At 37.6% G+C, this 22,947-nt stretch overlaps 2 protein-coding genes and 1 non-coding gene across 3 annotated transcripts; 1 reads left to right on the top strand and 2 right to left on the bottom strand.

Annotated features, from left to right (window-relative positions):
- Positions 1–1,450: 1,450 nt before the first annotated feature.
- On the bottom strand, positions 1,451–3,329 carry LOC140160269 (THAP domain-containing protein 5-like). Its single transcript, XM_072183543.1, has 2 exons — positions 2,928–3,329; positions 1,451–1,751 (listed from the first exon to the last, which is right to left on the bottom strand). The coding sequence occupies exons 1-2, from the start codon at positions 3,166–3,168 to the stop codon at positions 1,639–1,641; spliced, it is 354 nt and encodes a 117-aa protein (XP_072039644.1). The 5' UTR covers positions 3,169–3,329; the 3' UTR covers positions 1,451–1,638.
- Positions 3,330–8,748: 5,419 nt separating this feature from the next.
- On the bottom strand, positions 8,749–8,820 carry Trnae-uuc (transfer RNA glutamic acid (anticodon UUC)). Its single transcript has one exon. It is a non-coding gene; the product is annotated as a tRNA-Glu (tRNA).
- Positions 8,821–9,242: 422 nt separating this feature from the next.
- On the top strand, positions 9,243–16,600 carry LOC140160596 (CCR4-NOT transcription complex subunit 7-like). The gene is made up of 7 exons (XM_072183837.1): positions 9,243–9,371; positions 10,503–10,725; positions 11,551–11,744; positions 12,384–12,545; positions 14,444–14,621; positions 15,173–15,250; positions 16,212–16,600. Exons 2-7 carry the CDS (start codon positions 10,567–10,569, stop codon positions 16,326–16,328), a joined length of 888 nt encoding a protein of 295 aa, XP_072039938.1. The 5' UTR covers positions 9,243–9,371; positions 10,503–10,566; the 3' UTR covers positions 16,329–16,600.
- Positions 16,601–22,947: the final 6,347 nt, after the last annotated feature.

Below are 22,947 nucleotides of genomic sequence, written 5' to 3'. Positions count from 1 at the left end.
GAAAATGTTGTTTTAATGCATGATCTTTTCATCATTCCCACCTTTATAATGGTAGTAACTAGTAAGTAAACTACAATAAAATGTCAAGTCACTAGTTCAGCAACATTGAACAAAAATGTTAGAGGAACAATGATATACTGTAAAACACTTTAATTTGAAGGATGTTTCTTTCGTGAATTGAAAATCAGTGACAATTTTTGCGGGAATATAATTTCGCGATTTTGAAATTTGGTACACTGTAAACATTGCAAAATGTTTATTTTATGGATTTTGCCTACCGCTGAAATAAATTCGATGAAATTAACTCAAGTGTTTTACAGTAACAATTTCAACAAGCTGCATGTACAAATGATAACCAGTGTTATCAGAATGAATGCAACTGATCATCTCCAATCCCAATTTATCAATTGATATTATTTCACCAATTTTTTTTTGCCTTATATAAAAGTTTTTCACTATAAGTTTTCATTTTACAAAGTTCTAATGTCTCTAGTCCATTGGCACTATTGGAGGGCAGAGGTTGGTGAGTGCACAGCATACTTTCACAAGTTTATCAATAGGGGCATCACCATTTCCTAACATATCAATACCACCAACCATTGAGAGTGGAAGAGTTCCTTGAAGAATTGAATATTTCTGTTTCACAAGCCCGATCACACGTTCCACATGAATGCGAACAATTGAAAGTTCTCTCGACCAGTCAACCTCCTTCTTTGTTAATTGCGCTTTGGCCCTCGTAAATGGTGGAATTACAATTTAGCACATTGCAAGTCGACAGTAATCGCTCACAGTAAATCCACGGTCAGCTATGATGACGTCTCCTGCTTCTAAATAGTTCAATAGTCCACTTGTCTCGGTGATTTCCTTGTCAGATACCCGCCCTCCCCAACATCTACTTATGAAAGAAACAGTTCCTTGTGGGGTGATGCCAATTAAAAACTTAATGGTGTTGTGGTGCTTATAATTTGACCACGTTTGGGCTCGGGCTAAAAAAAGTCGCTTGGGGTTTCAATAAACACTTCTGTGCAGTCAATAATAACACAAGCCTTTTGTAAAATTTCAAAAATGCAGTAGGCATGCTTGTCCTCAGAGCAAGTCGAGACGGCCAATGTATTAAGTGTCCAAGTCTTACTGACATAGCATCAAGCACACGGTGATAGGTTCTGGAAACTGTAGAAGTACTAACATGAAAGCGATACGCTAAGTCTAGATGTCCAAAATTATGAGTGATTTTCATAAGGAACACTATCATCTGCTCAAATGGTGTCAACTTGCAGTTCGCATTTTTTTCTGGCAAGAATGGTGAGATTAGATTAAACACAGTCATTAAAGTTATCCATGATGGTAATCCAGTATAGTATACCAGCTTTTCCGAATCATCTCTTAATGCCTCTTCAGTCAGAGACATTGACTTGATCACTTTATCCTTCTGTTGCACTGTTCGGGCGCAGCTCTTCACTATCCGCGACTAACTGTCTAAGTTCCTTATCCCACTCAAGGTCAGTCTGGGTTTCTTGCTCCTTTGTCGGCTCTTCCGGTACTTCTGGCGGCGCTTGAGGTGGTTCCTGCTGATGAAAATCGATGAGGGCACATGCAGCTTCATTAGTTTGGATCTGCTTTTTCCTTTTCTTTATTCGCTCATGTCTTTCCACTGCACGCTTTTCCTCCTGACACCGAAGCACTGTTGTGGCCCATGTTGACGGTTGGAATCCAGTCTGGGTGAGTCTTGGATAAGCGGTAGGATGGCTTTCCTGTAAAAACAAAAATTAAACAATAAATTTTAAGTAATTGCTGATTACAGAACTCATCAGTTACGGTATAGAATCTATAGATATGTAGCAAGTTGCACTTTCCGTTATTTATGATCAGTGTGTATCTTTTTACAAGACGCTTCTCTATACAAATGTTGGCAAATGGTCAGGTTACCCAGCCAGAATCACATGAAAGTATCATGGTTGAAGCTTTTTTTAGTCATACATGTTCATGTTGTCATATTCATGTTGTTCACAATTGACAACAAACTTTTTTGCATCGGATCATCATCGCCATCATGATGATCATCTAGTGCCGATACTATTACGCTGACTTTCGTGATTCGGCGAGGAGGACGATTTCGACCTCCTGGTTTGTTTACAAACAGAGAGGTAGACAAAAAACCGTTCCGCGTGTCCAAACACTCAAGTATCAGAAGGATGGTCCACAATATAGGTAACCTAGGCAAACCTTAGTTAACACATTTACTAGTCAGCGAATTCGCCGAGACCGGGCCCCAACACAATGCATATTTACATAGAAATTTGAATTTTTTCGAGAATAGGTGGGTGAAGGAAACCTACATAAATATGTTTTCTATACTTCACTTGACCCAAATATATGATTTTTTATGGTGATAATCAAGTCGCACATGGAATTTTAGAGGATTTTGATAGCAGTTCCATTAAAAAAAGCTGCTATCGCCATGAGACTAAGATCTAGAAACACCCCGAAATGCCGTTTTGGGGAATTTTGCTAGCTGAATCTTTTTGATGAAAGTCAATCTTTGACAAGATGTAACTTTGCTACGGAAAGTGCTATGAAATAAAGGTTTTCAGTTTTGGCTTAGTTTACTCAAGGGCTTTAATTTGATATATAAAATGATGTAATTTGATGGCAAATTTGAATTCACCTAGCATACCTACACAATAGCGTGATTCACGTAACCTGAATAGGGATTAAAAAGCTGTCACGTAGAACCATGTGCTTCTATTGTCCAATTTGCCATCAAGATTTCATATGGAAACAGTTCAGACCCAGTACAAGATCATGTCAGAAATTAATATTTTGTTCTGGGTCTGATTATTCGGACTAATGATCATCATGATGATGATCATCATGATCATGGCTGGGTGACAGGCAAAGGGCTGAAACTAATTTGAACTACATTTTACCTGAATGAAAGTGTACTGAACACACTTTACTGTGTTTAGAAGGTTCCCATGGTTTGTTAGTAGAGGTATTCTTCTCTCGTTTGATGGCAGAAATCCAAGCGGTGCGCCTCTCCGTTGTTATTGCACGTTCATCATCTGCCTGTCTGATGGCTGGTATGGAATAGAAGCTTATCTTTTTCCCACTTTCGTCGACATCTCCGCCCTCATTTGAGCAGCCAATAACACAACAAAAATCAGGCATACTGTAAGTTTATGCTCAACTTAAAATAAGAAGCAAAACTTGTTTGAAAAAGCACCGTTTTATAATTAAAATGAGGAAGATTCTATCGTATTGCGTGTGTGTGTTGACGAAAATCAGCAGATCGAATGGACTTTAAACAACGTGCTGTTCGTGCACTTTGATTTATGTAATCGCGGCGTGGAAAAATACTCATTTTTATTCAAAATGAAAATTAAATAATAAGTCAAGGCTCTTAATATAGTTTTTAATTATTATTATTACATCTGTGTTGATAACAATTTTATTTTGAACGTTTTATTGATAAAAACATTGTTATTTGATTTGCTCAAAGTAACAGACTTCTTCATCAACTATACGGAAAATACTGCTACATGTCTGTGTTTGGAAAACAATACAATATCGTGCATACACAGCGTCCCGTACAAATGGCGGACAGGTGCAAGATCGATACCGTGTGACGTCACGTGCAAGTGATGTATTTCAACTCACAATTGAAATATCACTTCAATTTTACAAAGCAATGAAAAATAATTGCTTTTAATGCATTTTATACTTTTAACGTAATCTTGAAAATACTCGTTTATTCAAATTATTGTGGATATACCATGTATAGACCACTTGGCATGTGACGTCATTGCCCGGCAGTATGCGCGCGCGAATTATGGCAATTTCAATTGTTCTTTTCCTGCAGTGTGCGTAGGCATCGTAGTTTGCTAAGCTAGGCACGTGCATTTTAAATCGCCCGCCACATTTCATATAGCACAAGAAAGCCACTGAACAGTGTAGCGGCTCGTTCAAGCATATCGATAGACCAGTCCCTCGCCTTTGTTGATAAACAGTGATGTCAAGTGGTTTACACAGGGGAAAGAAGAACCACGCATTGCACACCAGCCCACTAACTTGTATTTACAATGGAAACAGGCAAAAAATCCGGACTTCCCTGCCTGTGCGACTAAATCCATATTCGTAATCAGTCTATATGAGATTGAATACTTCAGGGTTACTTAGTATACGGCAGTAAATGGTGCCCTCTGTTTTAGATTAAAGTTAGTGTCCCAATCACACCTGCACAAAATATGCTTCCCATCCGCCTATATTTTATTGCTTCCGCTGCGACTGGACTGCTCTTCTTCTCGTCTTCTTTGTGGTGAGATGTATCCCTCAGTGGCCCAGTATTATCACATTCATGAAGCAAGTGCGGTGCAGAAAAACACAAAAGGTGCAGGAAATAGATGAAGGTGCTGTACATTGCGGCTAAAAACTCCAATGATGCTTAAGGGATGATGTTGGACAGGCCTCCGGAATGCCTCACAGGATGGAGCGGTGACCAAGGAAGCTGGAAGAGCATTCCACATCCGGATGGTATTGGGGGGAGAATACATGTTGGTACACCAAGATGGAGGCTCGATGGATCACAAATCTTAGGTTGTGACTTCTTGTACGTGATGCTAGCAGCACAAGGTGGCATGGTGGCACTGGTATGTCAACAAGACCATAATAGCTCTTATACAACATCACAAGCTTGGACGTGTCTCTGCGTTGCTGGAGAGTTGGCCAGTTAAGCTGACTGAGCATGTTTGATACACTGCTCATGCGGCGATAGTCCCTCATCACAAAACGGACTACACGCCTCTGAACTGATTCCAGCTTATTGATGTCGAATTTATGATGCACAGTGTCAACACTCTGTATTATAAATTTTTTTCCATACAGCTCAATACTCCGTTGAAATCAATATTCTATTATTGACACAGATAAAGAAAGTTTACATATGCATTGTGTTATAGGACGTGCACCTGGAACTTAACTAAATAGGCTAAACGCGTTCCTTTATAGAGGTTGTTAACTTACTTTCAACTTCTTTGGATCCCTCATTGTAAAGGAAGGAGGCAGCTCCCAGGAAATCAAAAGACGCTTGGCTATGGCAAGAACATCATGCTGCCATTGCACTCACAGACATCTGGAAAGATAGAGGAATCTCCAGAACAACAAAGATGAACATCATGGATGCCCGCCCTGGTCTTCCCGATTGCCACATATGGGTCTGAAACATGGGCTATTGGAAGAGCAGATAGATCTAGAATCCAAGCTTTGGAACAGTGGTGCTGGAGGAAAATGTTGAGAATTTACAAAACAAATGAATTTGTCAGAAGCCAGATAGGAGATCACACCTCATTATGCCAGACGATTGACCGGAACAAACTTCAATATTTTGGCCATGTTTCTAGAAGAAACGGAGATTGCTTGGAGAAGATCATTGTTCAAGGTCATGTTGAAGGACATCGCGGAAGAGGTAGACAGAAGACACGTTGGTTGTATGGAATCAAAGAGTGTACAGGACTATCTCCTACTGCAGCCTATAGTCTTGCACAAGACAGAAATAGCTGGAATGACATCATCAAAAGGGTTACAATTTGAAACCCCATTTCTTTTCAATTTTGCCTCATTTTAGGTAGTTACTTTGTACTTGTGTCCACCAAAAGGGTTCATGACCTTTTCACAAATAGAGTGGGACGGTCCATTCTCAACTTAGGGCATATAGACCTTATCGAATTTAACAAAACAAAAATGTCCACCAAGACAAGAGGCCTACACTGGGTAATTTGCATGAAAAAAGTTTTAAAAAAAGTTTTAAAAATATACCTGTTATGAAAGGTTGTGGAATCTGTCCCTCTTACAAACTGCTATTTCAGTTGTCATACCGTTCCAGTTATTGAATAGATCTATGAGTATAGCCTACTGATTCCAGGGAGGTACGGTAATTAAGAATAATTTACTGGGTGGACAATTTAATTTATTTTTGCCCTCAAATTGGGGAAAACAATTTACTGGGTGGGCACTGGCATAATAACACAGACCCTAATGTTGCACAAAATAATAAAAACCCATGTAGAATCACAGTCGAAAATTTCTGTCAACATCTAAAGTTAAGATTGATTGCAGGAAATTATTTTCATAATTAGTATTACCTATTACCTATTTATGCATGCTTAAAGACTTGAAATGAGCAATGTATAAGTATCTGACTGAAGTTCAAGTCTATTTAAAAAAACACGTCTCATTCAAGAACCAAAATTTAGGAGCTCAATGAATTCTTTCAGGTTTTGTGTGGAAATTGCTCAACATATATATTAGTTTTTAGCTTCCTAGACCTATATACCATTGCGTACTGAATGATATTTATTCCTACTTCGAAGCTGTAAACATGGTAAATGAATAAATTAACAGATGTTAAAAAATAGATACATCATTTTCATTATTTAACATCACTTTTAAAATGCAAGTTGATTTCAAAAGATGCACCATGGTAGGGCCTACTAGTTTTATGATAATTATTATATGGTGCCCAATTTTTTGTGGGCAAAATAATTTACTTGGTGGGCACTTTTGGGCAATGGGCAAGTTGAATTTACTGGGTGGGCAAAATAATTTACTGGGTGGTGGGCAAATGGCCACCCAGTTAACATGTTATTTACCTCGCTGACTGATTCATAGCATTTATATTCCGGGACAGTGACATTATTAAAATTATGGATTTCGTTCTTATTTCATTTGTTTGTTTGTTTGTTTGTTTCAACTGGTTTCATCGATACTGTAAATTGAGTTTTGTTTAATTATACCATAATTCCTTCCCAAGAATATCAGCATTCGCTTGAAATTTTCAGATACAGTGACTTTACAAGAATTGTTCTCTGTAACCTAAGTCATTGTTTTAAATAGGGGACTTAATATTTTCTTGTACAAAAGTTCTTTTATTTCCAAATATCCTTCTCATAGTTTGTATTCAAGAAACAAAATAAATGTGTAATTTTATAACAGGCCTACAGGCCTAAGACCCACCCACACTATCAAGAATTAAAATTGTGACCCTCCTAAGGGGGGGGGGGGGGGCTGAAAAAAATGACCACACATTTTCCTGGAAAAATTGAGTTTAGGCCTATACCGTAAAACCTCGTCTACAAGCATATAGAGTGTTTTTGATGAAAGTTAATTAATTACGAGGCAGCCGTAAATATTCAAATACAATAGATTGGTTTTACAATAGTAGGCCTACTTGTTTTGTATATAGGCCTATGCCTTAAGCGGTAATGTACAGTATTTGCTCAAACTCCATAAAGTTATAAATTATTTTGAACTACAATCTAGGCAACTGGACTTACGTTTTTGAGTGGGAAATTTTCACGTTCTATCCTGAACGCATCATCAGCCGACTGATCTTCTGGCGGTAAAAGTTCATTGACCTGCGAAGCGTATGTTGTAGTATCACAGGTCACCTTCGAGTTCAACCTGAGAGGATCTTCCTAATCGCTGAACTGTAGGCCCCGGCCAGAAGTTGTGACGTAGGCCGCCTCCCCTGTTCAGTGAAGGCTCCTCCCGTTTCACGTAAATTGCTTCTTTGACTCCTCTCTCGTACCATTTGCTTTCTCTGTCCAAGATCATAACATCCTTGTTGTCAAAGGAATGTTTGGAACTGTCCAAGTGTGTATAGACGGCTGAGTCTCCACAACCAGTGCTGGCTCGTCTATGTTGGTACATGCGTTTTGCAAGCGTTTGTTTTGTCTCACCAATATACAGTTCTTCACAACCGCTGTCTTGACATTGGATCGCGTAAACAATATTGCTCTGCTTATCCTTGGGTTGTTTGTCTTTAGGGTGGACTAGCGCTTGACGTAGCGTGTTCTTGGGCTTGAAAGACACCGGTACCCCTTTGTCTCGAAAAATCCGGCGGAGTTTTTCTGACAGTCCAGAGACGTAGGGGATGGTGATGTTCTTACCACGTTTGGACAGAGAAAGCAAATGGTACGAGAGAGGAGTCAAAGAAGCAATTTACGTGAAACGGGAGGAGCCTTCACTGAACAGGGGAGGCGGCCTACGTCACAACTTGGCCGGGGCCTACAGTTCAGCGATTAGGAAGATCCCTCTCAGGTTGAACTCGAAGGTGACCTGTGATACTACAACATCCGTTTCACAGGTCAATGAACTTTTACCGCCAGAAGATCAGTCGGGCTGATGATGCGTTCAGGATAGAACGTGAAAATTTCCCACTCAAAAACGTAAGTCCAGTTGCCTAGATTGTAGTTCAAAATAATTTATTATTTACTACCTGGATGAATGATAATCTTCACAAACGTATTCCATAAAGTTATAATTTTATTGAATGATGGCGCCTGGATTAAGTTAGCCTTCATCAAAAGCACTCTATATGCTTGTAGACGAGGTTTTACGGTATGCTTTTCTATGGGGTTGTCAAAAAAAAGGGGGGGCCTGAAATTTTTGATGTCTGAAAAATTTTCTTGCATCAGGCCGCCCCTAACAAGTGTTTGTGAACAGTCCCTAAGGCTGTGCTTTTTTTCTTTGATGACTTTGACCACAGTAGCCTATTATTTATTTTTTCAAATAGGCCTATCTTTAAAAAACAAGAATCAGTTGAACAGACAGTATTAAATACCGGTAGGGCCTATTCAGATAAAAATGGAAAAAAAAATGCAGAATACACAATTTTGTAGTGTTAGAAGTACATTTAACCATATAATTTAAATCAGGAATCAAAATTATAAGAAAAATTAAAAAAAATTCAGTTTCCCGTGCCGGGAATCGAACCCGGGCCGCGTGGGTGAAAACCACGAATCCTAACCACTAGACCACACGGGATCTCTTATCACATTGCCGACATTTTTGTATTATATACTTTTTTTAATGAACCAATGCCTTCAAATGTTGATGATCAAGTTTATTTAAAGGGTGTTTTTCATCTTTATTTCCAATACTCAACTTTTTGTTGTCAGTAAAGAAATATCATCTGTTTCCATTTAAAAATATAGTTAAATTTTGCAAGTCACACTGTGTCAGTGCGCCCTCTAACGGGAATCACCCTGTCAGGTTTTTATTAGTCTCTGGTACATGCTTACCTGACTCATGTTTCTGTATAGCAAACAACAACACCGTTCCGCACATTGTATTTTACAAAAGGCTAGTCTAAACTGGCTTAGGATAAGTGTACTTCTAAAGAGAATACGCAACTAATCCCAAGCCACGTCGCTAACCATTTCGTACAGAGAGGTCTGTATGACTCAGGCTAAAAGTTGTCCAGAAGGCTTTTCGATCGGTAGTGTCATGATGTAGCTAAAAACTGTCGAAATTGTATGTCAAAACTTCAATATTTTACCCAGAATTACGTGATAAAGGACATCAGCGACTTATCTGTAAGTAATAGACATATTGGTGCATAAAATGTTAGCTTCATAATGTGCTTAATTGGTATTGATCACTTATTATGATACATACAATTATGCCTAGAGATGACTGATGAAAGCTTACAAAATTATTATTCTAGTTCATTTAAAAGGGCATGTAGGATACACTGAAAGAAAATATTTTCAAAAAAGTAATCAACATTTTGTGTGTGAAGTTATGTATATTTTCACACCCTGTATCACCACCAGGCTTCCCGTTAGTGTGCGTCATTGCGTCCAGGCGCGTATTTTACAAATTTGGACGCAAGTTAACATGTCATGGCTAATCAAGTATTTTGCGTCCATGTCACATGCATGTGGATTTTGTGGACGCAGACAAAACTTCGAAATTTTATCATTAATTGATGATAAAAATAAGAAATTTTTTTCTTTTATATTTTTAAGATAATAAAAGCCCCAAAATTTTGACCCACCTGCTGAGAATTGAAGTAAATTCTGCAATATTTGTAAATGCAACGTCAGGAAATCGTGCACTTTTTGCATGCTTTCCGAGCGATCCCTGTTTGATGGCTTGGGAAGTCCCGATTGATTTGTTTACATGCAAGCACGTGCCGCTAACGTGCGGTTAATGTTTATTGAATTATTTATCACAACCTGACAATATTCAATTTTATGGTAGTTTCCATTGTTCTTTGCCCTGCAGTGTGCGTACGCATCGTAGTTTGCTAAGGGCACGTGCATTTTAAATCGCCCGCCACATTTCATATCGTACAAGAAAGCCATTGAACATTGTAGCGGCTCGTTCGAAAGCATATCGATAGACGAGTCCCTCGCCTTTATTGATAAACAGTGATGTCAAGTGGACAAGTGGTCTATATTTTCTTACGCACCCTGTATCACCAATTTCATTTTTGCATAGTTGGATTCCTTGGAACATAAGCTTTCCAAAAATGTATAGGTTTGTTGGTGTGAGATGTATAGTTTTAGACATGTAACAATTTAAGTGAAAAGGAGGACAAATGATCAAAACCAGTGCTTGTAATGCAAATGTGCCCCACCATATGACACATGACCTTATGTCTCGTAGAAAAGCACTGCACACTTCACATCATTGATATATCTTTATATTTTAATTTACAGATATTAACAGACTACATGATACTGTATATAACAGTGTCATAAAACTGAGTGGTCCTCATCTCATATGGTATTATCAAGTGCTCCACATGCCAACACAGAGTTTAGAAACACCATGCCTTCCCAGACCAACGAGCCGGTGATAGTTGATGTTTGGCAGAATAATCTAGAGGAGGTTTTCCGGAAGATCAGGGTGATCGTACAGAAGTATAATTATGTTGCTATGGTAAGAAAGAGAATCAGTCAAATGGAATTGACAAACCAGTAATTGAATACGGTACCATTGATGACCCCTGTGCAGAGTGTGCTTCCATAGGTCAGGACTAAATAAAACCAACTTTTCATCTACCATATTTACTCTAACACCCCCTTTTATTAAACGCCAATGTGTTTCTTCAAAGAAAAGGTGATGTACATGTAAGCATCGTAAGTAAGCTTATCGATTCTAACTTGCATATTTTTCATCCAATTCATCGCCACATTATAGTAGAATATTCGTAAGTTTAACTAAAAAATAAATCACATTATGCACTTGCAGATCTAATTTTGTATTATTTTCATATATACAGTAGGGTAATATGTGGTCCCTGTATGTGCCCAGCCATGTTGAATTTCAAACCGGAAATTGTATTTCTCATTTTTCATTGCGATATCACTTCTAAATTATCCCCCGTTTCGAAAATACAATGCGCCTGGGGCATTTAATAGAGTAAAAATGGTACATGTATGTGTACCTGTAGGTGGTCCTAAAACTCATTCATAAAAGCTGGCAAGATAGTATCCAAAATAGTTGTAAAAGGGAACATAAAAATTCAAATTCTTAACAAGTGAGTATGAAACAGTGGGATGTACAAAAATGTATGTTCATACAAGGGGCCGTATGTACATGTATGTGCCATTTCTGTTGGTTATTAATTTTTTGGCATTCTGTTCAAAATACAGGTAAGCAGGATTGCTGGTGAATATTATACCTAGCTACTAATTTATTACAATCCAAATAACACTCCTTAAAATTTGATTTCACCATTCATTTGTAATTTCCTTTATGTAGGACACCGAGTTTCCTGGTATAGTTGCGCGACCAATCGGAGAGTTCCGCAGTAATTCAGAGTACCAGTATCAGTTACATCGTTGCAATGTGGACCTGCTGAAAATCATCCAGCTAGGGATCACATTTTGTGATGAGCACGGGAACTTTCCGTCTGGTGCAGGAGTATTTCAGTTCAATTTCAAATTTAATTTAACGTAAGTAATGCGTTCTGTTGTCCTACATATACTTCATATAAGATTTAAGGGAAGAGGGTGGCGCATTGGTTAGGATATTCGCCTCTGATGGATTGAGGACATAGAATTAAGAATTGACTGTGTACATGCAGTGGAGACAATTGTGCCAAAGTTAGAAGTGGCTTGAAGTTTTAAACTCGCACACAAGTGGCCAGTGTGTTTTCAAGGTCCTCGGAGGTCCAACTGACAAAGTAGGTAAGATTATCAGTAGACTGGCTCTGGCAATCAGTGGCAGCGCCAGGAATGTTTTTCGGGGGTGGGGCATTAGGGGGGGGCAAAGTGAATTTCAGGGGGGGGCAAAATCAACAAATTTTGTGCAAAATTACTGCAAAAAGTGGAAATTTCCGTAATTTTTGTTTTTTCTGGGGGGGCAAGAGTTCTGACTGGGGAGCATTTCCCCCATGCCCCCTGTGGTGCCGCCACTGCTAGCAATGTACTCTTCTTATATTTGTATGTTGCTGGCATTGCGTTTCAAGAACAACCTTCTATTGATTCGGTATAATTCTAACTGAGTTAAATTTAGAACATATCTCTGATAATTAATATAAACAATTTTGATACCTTGAAAATGTTAATACTGAATTCTTTGCACATCTACAGGGAAGACATGTATGCACAGGATTCAATAGACCTGTTAGCCAATTCAGGTATCCTGTTCAAGAAACATGAAGATGAAGGCATAGAGGTGAGCCATTTTGCTGAGCTGCTCATGATGTCTGGTATCATTCTTAGTGACAAAGTCAAGTGGATCACATTTCACAGGTGAGTGTACACCAGAGTTAAAACTGGATAGAATTTAGGGGCGTGATTTTCGGGTAATTTTGTGCCCGGGTACCAGCGCATTTTTAGGCGGGTAACGGGTACCGAAATTGCAAAAAAAAAAAAAAAAAAAAAAATTTTTAAATTTTTTTTCAAAGTTTTTTTCGGTTTTGTAGTGTCTCTGGACCTAGACCTAAATGCTAGGATCATTCATGGTTGACCAGTTGACCTAAAAAAAAAAAAAAAAAATTGAACTAAAAAAAATTTCCGCATTTCTTTTTTTAATCTGAAAATTGATACATAGTTTTCATGTCATATTCTAATAGAATTACATTATATATATTTTTTTTTTTTGGTTTGCAAGAAAAGAGTGGAAATGTCCCAAGCGCCTTGTTCAACAGCCAAAAGTTTGCTTCAAACATGCTGTCTTTTAGATGACCACTCTCATGTAAAGATATATCTTTTTTTCATGCGATTTGCATACAAGACTCCCTCTCTGGGCCCAGGCTGTATACCCACAGGCTGGGTATTATCAAAGACAGAGATAAAAAGATTTTATCGCGTCTCTGACGTCGTCTGTCAATCAAACTCGAGCATGGTTTGTTTACAAGTGTCGTGATGATGACTTGCTGAACGCGACGGTATAACCGGGCGCCTTATTGTTAATTTTGCACCTTCAAACACACAAACCATCTCAAAAGTTAGGTCTTTATAGTAGGAAACTTTCTTTTGCGAAGGCACCATGTCAACAATGCCTAGAAATGTTGTTTTTTGCCTGGTAAAAGTGCATAATTTTTCGCCATTTACTGCTATTCCTTCTCTCCGATCGGCATCACATAAATCGGCCTTCCTTTTACGCGCTATTAACCAATCAAGGATCGTAATCGACAGTAACGTCAGACGCGATAAAATCTTTTTATCTCTGTCTTTGATAATAGACGATAGCGGTCCTATACTCTTAGCGGTCCTAGAAGAATCTTAGTTTAATATCTTATTACATCGACATGAGTGCTTTGGTGTGTCGCAACATCTGTTTGAGCCCCAAGCAGTTATCTGAGCTTGTTCTTCTTAAACAAGCTACAATCCCGGTCATAATTGTTAGAACACTTTGACATGGGTACATCAAATATGCCCCCATTCCCCCGATCAATGTTTTTGGTTGTTTTGGTTTTTTGGTCATGCACCCTAGAAACATCCAACATTGATTGGTGGGGCAGGGGAGGGTTGTAGTAGTAGGAAATGGTTCAGAATTCATGTCAAAGAAAGCGAAATTTTTATATGTCAAGTATATCAGAAATACGGTCCTACTTTGACACAAGTGTTCGAACTATTTAAGTCTTGCGGATTGTAGGTTTATATTCTTCTGAATACATTCTGTGTAAAGTACTACTGCATGTCCATATTATAACAATTCAGGGAATATATCCTAGGTGTGATGGTTATTGTGTTGAAAGCTGATAAGGGTACTGCATAATGTTCCTGCTCAATGATGCCAAAATGGTTTGTAGAGTGGCTTTGGTCACCGAAACATGCTGTATAAATGAAAAGAGCCGTTCACTGAAGCCCGCCCCTTGTCAACAGAGAAAAGGTAATATGTGGTGGCTCTGAAAAGAGCTATTCACTGAGCCAAGTATACTGAACCTGAGTGTGGATTGGGCATAGCACACTACAATTTGCCTATAAAATGGTGTGAGTTGCGAAAACAACTCATTCACTGTACATGTATAACTTTGTGTGTGCTATCAAACAAACTGTTTCATCATTTGCCATCCATGAATTAACAGTAAAAACAGTTTATGGTGAAAGAAATGTTTAGGTAGATGGGTTTTTGATGGCATACTTTTAAACTACATTGTGACTTACCATCCCTTTCCATTATTTTCTTTTTGATGCACTCCCAGTGGTTATGACTTTGCATACTTGTTAAAAGTACTGACAGCTCAAAATCTACCATCAGATGAAACAGAATTCTTTGAGTTACTGCGAATCTATTTTTTCTGCATTTACGATGTCAAGTATCTTATGAAGAGCTGTAAGGATCTCAAGGGAGGTCTCCAAGAAGTAGCAGACATCTTACAAGTAAGTCACTTTTACTTTCACTGGTGCTTAATTTAAAGAAGGTGTAACACTTTGCTCTCACGCAGGATGATTTAAGAACTTCCCATAATGCATTGCAAATGTTTATTGTCAGGATTTCGGGCTCAGAAATCCTCCGCGAATCAATTCGAGCAAAGATTCTCGTAATACTTCCAACTGGGCGAGTCCATGTGGCAGTTTGATAGTTTACAGAAAGAAAAAAGATGTACTCGTGAAGCGCAGCATTTAACTCCCAGTTTGACTACTTATGTCATTTTTTAAGCAACTGAACCCCCAAAATGACAAATTCTAGCCCAATTTACTTCAATCATTAATATATTTTACAATAATACTGATTTTAAGGGGGCATTTTAACAGCAAAAACAGCCATAAGTCAGGTATGATTGGTTTTGGTGGTATTGAATTACCAATTAAGACCCAGCAACTGCTTTTAAATTGGCTAACTTAAAATATAAAATGAAATATGAAATTTTCAATGTTTTACTTTTTTATTAGTATTATTAAAGTTATTTTATTTGTTTGTATTCCAACAGATTCAAAGGATTGGTCCTCAACATCAAGCAGGTAGTGATAGTCTTCTCACAATGATGACATTTCTCAAGATGAGAGAGGTAAGGCAGATTATAATACTTTTTTTTTAACCTGAATTCCTTTTGAAACATCAGTGATGTCTTGCTGTGAACCAAATTTACACATGGTCAGAATTTTGGTGAGAATCAATTCTCGCAAAGATTCTTGTAAACAGATTCTTGTGAATCAAAGTTGATTCTCGCGAACTTTTGTAGTTTACACAGAAGGTGATTGGTACGAATCAAATGATTCCAGCAAGTTTATTCTGCAAGAATCAGGATTGATTCTGATCATGTTTGCATGTTTGCAACTGTATGGTTGCACAACTAAATTGTCTTTCAACAACTCTTCCTATACCTTTGTACAGGAGCCAAGCGTTGTTAATCCGTGATGAATCCACAGTTCAGTAGCGTTTACGCGAATGCAAGGTTACGCGTGTTACGCATAAAATTTGTCATGCCCGGAACGTATGCGTAAACATGAACTCTCTTATGTTGGCCGTAACAGCTAAATATGACAGCTTTATTCTTTAGTTTTATTGCTGATAACAACAGGTAAATACCGCGATCTTCTTGTAAGGTTGAGTGGCAATGACAAACGGACATTCCGAATGAATGAATCATGTGAATTAGACATTGTTTCGTTTTTGAAAGGGATTCAATCATGTTTCCCCGTTGTTCATCACCGATTAACAACTCGCACCAAGTTTATTTGTCAGCAGACTGTAAGTGCATTTTGTGCATAAAAAAATAAAATTACATTACAAACAAAACCTTAGTTGCCATAATGACACAGCTTGAATCTATATTCACACATTTTGGGATTTTGACCCCAAATAGTTGTCATAATCGTGAGTATTTTGCTGCTAAATAATTGACTACTAAAAAATTTGACTAATAATAATATTCATACTAAAATTACATCTTTCAAACTGATGACCTTAAAATTAGTCACTCAGAGTACCGTAGTTGATATGTTTTCCCATAATTTGTGTCTTTACAGAGTTACTTTGAAGACAACATCGATGACGATAAGTACTGTGGTCATCTTTATGGGTTAGGGTCGGCATACGTTCAGAACGGGACAGCGTTTAGTGAAGAAAACAATGCAACAACGTAATACCGGCCCAGAATTGTTTATATATATATTTTTGTCAATATTTTTCATTCATGTTTTGTGTGTTTGTTTTTTGATTCAAAGCAAATGCTTGGTTTTATTTCCTGTCTTTATGATAATGTGTCTGGTAAGAGAAGAAAACATGGTAGAAATGTTAACGCTCTTATGAAGATTCACCACTGTTAAAAGAACTGAAAAATGATCTGTCATCCAGTTATGTCGATGTTAAGGTCCGTTCATACTACCACCGCATTTGCGATGAGGTGCTCTGCGATCGCGAAGAAACGCATCGCAAATGCGGTGGTAGTATGAACAGACCTTTAGGCAGAGGTGTAAAAGGTCCGAAATGTCCAAAATGGATGAGATTACTACAGTGGATCCACTTCAAATGACTTGATCTTTAGCGTAAAAATGCAAATAACTGGTGATGCCACCTATTGTGACTAAATAAGTAGAAATTACATTTGATGCAAGTTGTTTGATTTTAAAAAGGTGGAATCATGTTCTTTTAGATTATTATATCGATCCTTTCATTGGTCAATGAAATCATTGTAATGTCATTTATCAGTTGAGTTAAATCATGCATGATGCACTCCATGACAACAGGCTGTTGAGTTACTACATTGAGGGCATAAATATTTTGTTTCTTTTCAAGTCAAATTTCAGATCAGGATTTGTGAGTTTGAAGATTTTTTTTCTTAAGTGACCAATGAAAGTACCATTTCCCAATTTAACATTTCCGCAAGTTCAGCAGCTTGTGACTATATCACAAAGTCGCAGACTCTGTCCAATAGAGGCCGTCATCCTTTTCCGCGGGATCCGCCATCTTGTGGGTACTGCCGTTCTTCATGTTATGCGTTAGACATTACACCCCTGATTACGCGGAAGTCGCATCGCGTGACGCACCTCTTCAGTCAAGCGTCAACGCAGTGATCTTAGCAACAAGGCACTCCGTACCCACAAGATGGAGGCGTTGACGTCACAATGACTACCTCTATGGGCTGTTCCAGTTGAAATCCATACACCTCTGTGGAAGATGTGACCTTAATGTCCAAAACAGGAGGTGTAGATTTCAAATGGTAACCCCATTTGAAATTTACACTCCCTGTGTAGGAGATTAAGGTTATGTCTTCCATAGGGGATGTATGGATTTAAACTGTAAGAGCCCAATGCCAGCTTGTTGTAGATGAGGCTTATACAGTGAAAGACCTTGCATGAAAAAATGTGTGAAATTGTGGAACTTGATTGATAAGCAGCCACAGATGGTTTGCAGATTTCTTGTCTACCTCAAGGCTTAAATGTTAAACTATATTAGCCAAAGAGAAGACCTGTCTCTTATTTGAAATAAATAACTAGACAAGAAAATGAAATTTTCATTATGTGCTAGCTAAGCTTTGGAAGAAGATGTAATTATGTACAGGACAATTGTAGGATCACAAAGGAAGATAAAGGGTAAAAAATTGATACATATCTCTCACATTCCAATTCAAAACTACACCTTCTTCATCAATTTTAATACATTTAAATGTAATAAAGACAGATCATTCTTCAGTTCGAGTTGGTCGTTAAAAAATTATTGTTCTTAGCGTGGTGAAACCTCATGTTGTAGTTATATGGCTTGTGTTAATCAGCAAAATCTTGTTATTTTCATCAAGAAGACTAAAAAAATCACACAAATATTAGGTACATGTATCACACATTAAAAAAACTTGACCGTGCTGCATGGAAATTAACACGTCAAAATAAGGTCAAATGCTCTTGACAGTGGTGTTTACAAATTCAGTGTAGACAACAAAATGTAAGAGACTTGGTGGTGCTTGTGTGTTGTAAGTGCAATGTATTCAAATGTGTTATGCAACTGAAATTTTCCAAAAGTCTTAAATATCTGAAATTTTTTTCAGATGATGGGGCTCAATCGGTATCATCTTGAATATTTTTAAAGTAGCTATCATAAGTTTCAGATTCGGTGTATCTATGAACATGAGGCATGATTGTGTTTTTAAGGGACTACTTGGGTTAGAGCTTTGAAAATTGCTGAACTATAAATCTCTCTTCTGAGGCTTTGTATGTTCTGGATTACTTGTTAGTGGTTAGAAGAGTTCTAATTCACTCTCCTCAGCAAATTTGTCTTGAGGTGAACCAGTCACCTTTAGTTTTTGGAGATCTTTTAATTGCCCTCCCTAATAGGCCTGGAAAAATGTTATTTCCCCGGAATGTGGAAAAATTTCCCTCTAACATAGCAACTTAATTTCCCTCCAGATTACCAAATTTCCAGGCCTCAAGCCCTATGGCAAGTTTTACTCACTATTCGGCCAACAATAGCTCTTGATTTCAGAAGCTTATATTTCAGTAGCTTATAACTTCATTATAAGCACAAGGGACTGGATCAAATGTGACAGCAGCTAGCAAAATGGGTCATTTGACCCCCTGAGCACTACCTGCCAATCTAACATTGCCTCTGATTGGTCAATTACGCTATATCTTCACTTTATTCACCAATCAGAATGGAGCTTTGCAAATAATTCACCCAAATTTTTTTGCGTGGTGAACAATATTGCTGATTGGTCCAATTGATAATGAAAACTTTTTTGGGGCCAATCGGCAGGTAGTTCTCATAGGGTTAAGCCAAATCAATTTGTTGTTTGTGTGAAAATTCTTGAATGGTTAATAACAGGACTCTTGACTTTGAAACACGGACCAGCCAAAATGCAATTTTGCACTCTATGGAGGCTGAAAATTAAATGCTGCAAATTGCACATTTGTACATGCATAGACGCTGACATCGGGGTACTGACAAACGTCAAATCGCCACCACCCCTGAAAGCGTCCAGCATCGTAACTTTGGAATCGGCAACAAATGACTTATTTTGCTTTTTTGCATCACATTTGTATTCGGTACCTAGAGAAAGTATGATGTAAATGCAAATGTTAATCATGATCTTTTGTTTGTGTAGTTATGCACAGTGAATTCTTGCCTGTTTGCACATCAAATCGCAGTACTTTGAATTCTCACTTGTTTTAAATGGTAAATAACATTAAGTTTTTAAAAGATATGGTAAAAATGATATTCCGTCTTCAAATTTCACCTAAGAAATAAGCAGTGTCAGTAATATGCAGTATCATCCATGACATCCATTCAAATGGTTTAGTTGTAAAATGGGTCCATGATCATAGTGGTGTTTGTAACCTCTGCATATATCGGTGACCATCATGTTAGGAGGTATTCAATTGTTATGTTACTGTTCCAATATCTGTGCTACTACAGACTAACCACAAACAGGAAAAGTCTCAACATCACCTGATAATGAGGGCTGATTGTTCCATAAAGTGCGACATGTGAAACTGCTACTCGCATACTGTGTATTTTTATGGTCTTTTGCGTAAAAGCAAAGACATGCAGCGCTCTAGCGAAGGTATGCAACACTGGTGCGATTGTTAGAAATGCATGATCGAACAATCAGCCCACTTGAATATGGGAATAGATTGATAGTCTGTAGTCGTCTGTAGGGTCACAGGTTAAAATGGAATGGCTGTTTGTTATTCCATAAACCTTCATTGGTCCAGGGATGGTTATTGTTAAGTAAGAAGGGAAACATTTTGTTCCTTCGAATTTATGGTTTAGTAGTGCAATAGAATTGAAAGTACCGTATTTGATGTAATTTAGCGCTGAAGTCGGTCATTTTCGGGGGCGCTTCTTAAAATTATGAAGTGAAAGTTACAAATGGGAATTTAACATTCAAAATAAAGTAACCTGGAAGTGGAAGGTTTAGAAGGTCATTTTATTCAGACATTTGATGGAATTTAGCTTTATAGGTGCCTTGAAAAGGGGGTGATTAGACAATTTTTGTGAAGGGTGCGTATTAGGGCAAATATGGTACATGTAATGTTGGTTAGGCTAATTGATAATGGTACTATTATAGCTGTACATTGTCTGGAGAGTGTTCTTAAGAAATTTAATAGCTCTGCCATGTGGATTATTTTCGCTTATAATGAAAGACAGAAATAAAAAGACAAAATTGCGTCTGCCGTGATTGGTTGCCGATCTGCGCAGTACGGCATTTTCTGTCTAGTTGTCAGAATTTCAGATGCGAACTAGTCTTTTTATCTCTGTCTTTCATTATAACTTGCAATGTTTGGGTTCTGGTATAAGTATGTGTGCTGCAATAGCAAAGCAAAGTTCCCAAGGCAGCTATGGAATTGTTAAATGACTGTCTTTTTGGCACTTGCATGACAATATCCTTCAAAATTACCATATGTCTATAATTTGAATGAGTGTGTGTGTTGTAGCAATGGGATGAAGTGCATATAATGCAAAATCACTAATTTTAATATTAATATTTCTCTGGTTACCAATAATTCTGTCAGGATAAAAAATGGTAATGTAAACTATTGCACATCTTTTTCTCTCTGTACAAATAGTATTAAAGGCACTCTCAGTGATTGGTAAATCAGGAAATCTAAAAAAAAAATCATCAAAAATTAGAAATTGACATATTGGTAGAGTGTAAGTGTGCTAACATACTCTTGTGAGTGATTATGTAATACTTAGCAAGGGTTTTTATTTTCATGCTTGTCATGGTTAAATTTTAGATCCGCTAATGTAAAAGCCCACAAAACTATTTTGTACTAATTTTGTATTAATGTGTGACTGTTTGTAATCGCAAATATAAGCATCTGCTCCAAACAATTCACTTCAACTATAGCTACACACAGTGAAATAGAGCTTCACATTTTTCAACACTGCTGCTTTTGTCCTGTTCAATTTTTTCTCTAAAACCCACCAACATGATTTCATAGATTTATCCAAGTACTTTTAAAGCTATTTCTATAAATGTCAAATATTTGTACCCTTTCGCTGGAATCGCTGATGGTGCCTTTAATGGTGTCAGTTCAGGGCATGTTTTGGGAGCAAGAAGTTCAAAGTTAAGATTATTATGCAGTTTATTGTTCCATCCATACTGTTCAAAGATTTCAGGACAAAACAAGTCAATGTTCAACTTGTGTAATAGACTAGAGGTTGCAATTCAGAACTTGACCGTCAGCATTTCAAGTTGCCAAAGGTGCCAAATTTGAGCCCTGACCACACATGTAGAGATTATACCCTAGAGTACCGACTCTGCCATGTTTGTGTGTCACTCATGGTAGGGCAAGATGTGTGATTAATATGTAGGGCTACACATGCCCCAGCTACACACTCAAACCATTGTAACACTCAAGCTTAAAGATGCAAATATGTGACCCGTTACAGCAAAAGGTACCTTAAGTCGGGAGCTACATATGCCTTATTTTGCTAGTAACAAATGCATTCTAAACCAATCATTAATCCTATTGTTGTAGAGGATAATAAGCTTGTACCTGTCTATAGAACTGTTTGTTATACAGCTCTAGTCTTTATTTGATATGGCTAATCCCTGTTCAAGTAGCATGAGTGGTGGGTTACAAAAGCATTGTATTGTATTTGTATAGGTATGTATTAGCCACCCACTAACAATGAGAGGACATTCCTGAACCTCGTTGACTTGTAGATGATTTGAAATGACCGCCACTTCAGATTGTCATTATTGTTTGATATTTTCTGCCATCATTGGGGAAAAAGAGACACTTGTAGCAGCCGACATAAGGTACCTTTCGCTGTAACGGGTCACATATTCATTCACTTTCAGGTTTTTGGTCTCCAAGTATAACAAACCAAAAATATATGGTGGATTTACCGTAGCATTATACAATTCTCAGCATAATTCGTAGCATTACAGGCAATTCTCAGCGAGTTGATACTCTTCAGGGTTGTAGCTACAGTGGGCGGTGGTGGACTGCAGAGCACACCACTCAGTTTTGGAGCCCACCACTCAGCTGCAATTTTAGCATTGGAGCCCACCACTCAAGAGTCCAAAATTACACAATTTTGTTGAATTAGTTAAGAATTTGATCAACACAAATGGTCATTTATGCAAGATTTTCATCAAATGCCACCCAGCACTAAAAATGTCCTAGCTACAACCCTGGTACTCTTTGACACAAAACTGCTTGCTTGTTTTACATACTTTCATGGAGCTGTTCCAAATCCAGTTCAGAATCTAGTCCATTTGGCAAGGGTAATTTACATTAAGAGATTTACTAGTGTGCTATCAGTACTTTACTATTACAATGTAAAATTTGGTATGATTTTTAACAAGTTAATAATTATTGTGTATCATTTTTTCAGACGTGACTTGTATTTCTGTGTGACTGATTCCAATTGATAAAAATGAAGAAGGGCTACATTTTCATTTTTCTGTTACGGGAATCAATTTGTTTTTATACAGTAAAACCTCATTATAACGAAATCTGATACCCAAAATACAAAATTCTTTTGTTATTTATTGTTTTTACAACCCTGATAATAACGAAATTTGGATATAAAGAACTAATTTCTCTGTCCCTGACAACTTCGTTATAATGAGTTTCCACTGGACTTTCATGTTCACAATCCGTGCAACAGATTTGACCATCTGCTTCAGTTACGATAACATGCATTGTTTTCCATTATCAAGAGACATCTCTGCTTTCTAAAAGAAAAGATCACTGCCAGGTATTCAAGAGTCCCTGTTCTTACAGCATACAATCTGTATCCACCTTATTGAGA

This window comes from Amphiura filiformis, chromosome 9 (assembly GCF_039555335.1).
Source record: "Amphiura filiformis chromosome 9, Afil_fr2py, whole genome shotgun sequence".
Taxonomy (NCBI): Eukaryota; Metazoa; Echinodermata; class Ophiuroidea; order Amphilepidida; family Amphiuridae; genus Amphiura; species Amphiura filiformis.
The sequence above is the reverse complement of the archived record's forward strand: the minus strand, read 5'-3'. Positions and strand labels throughout refer to the sequence as shown.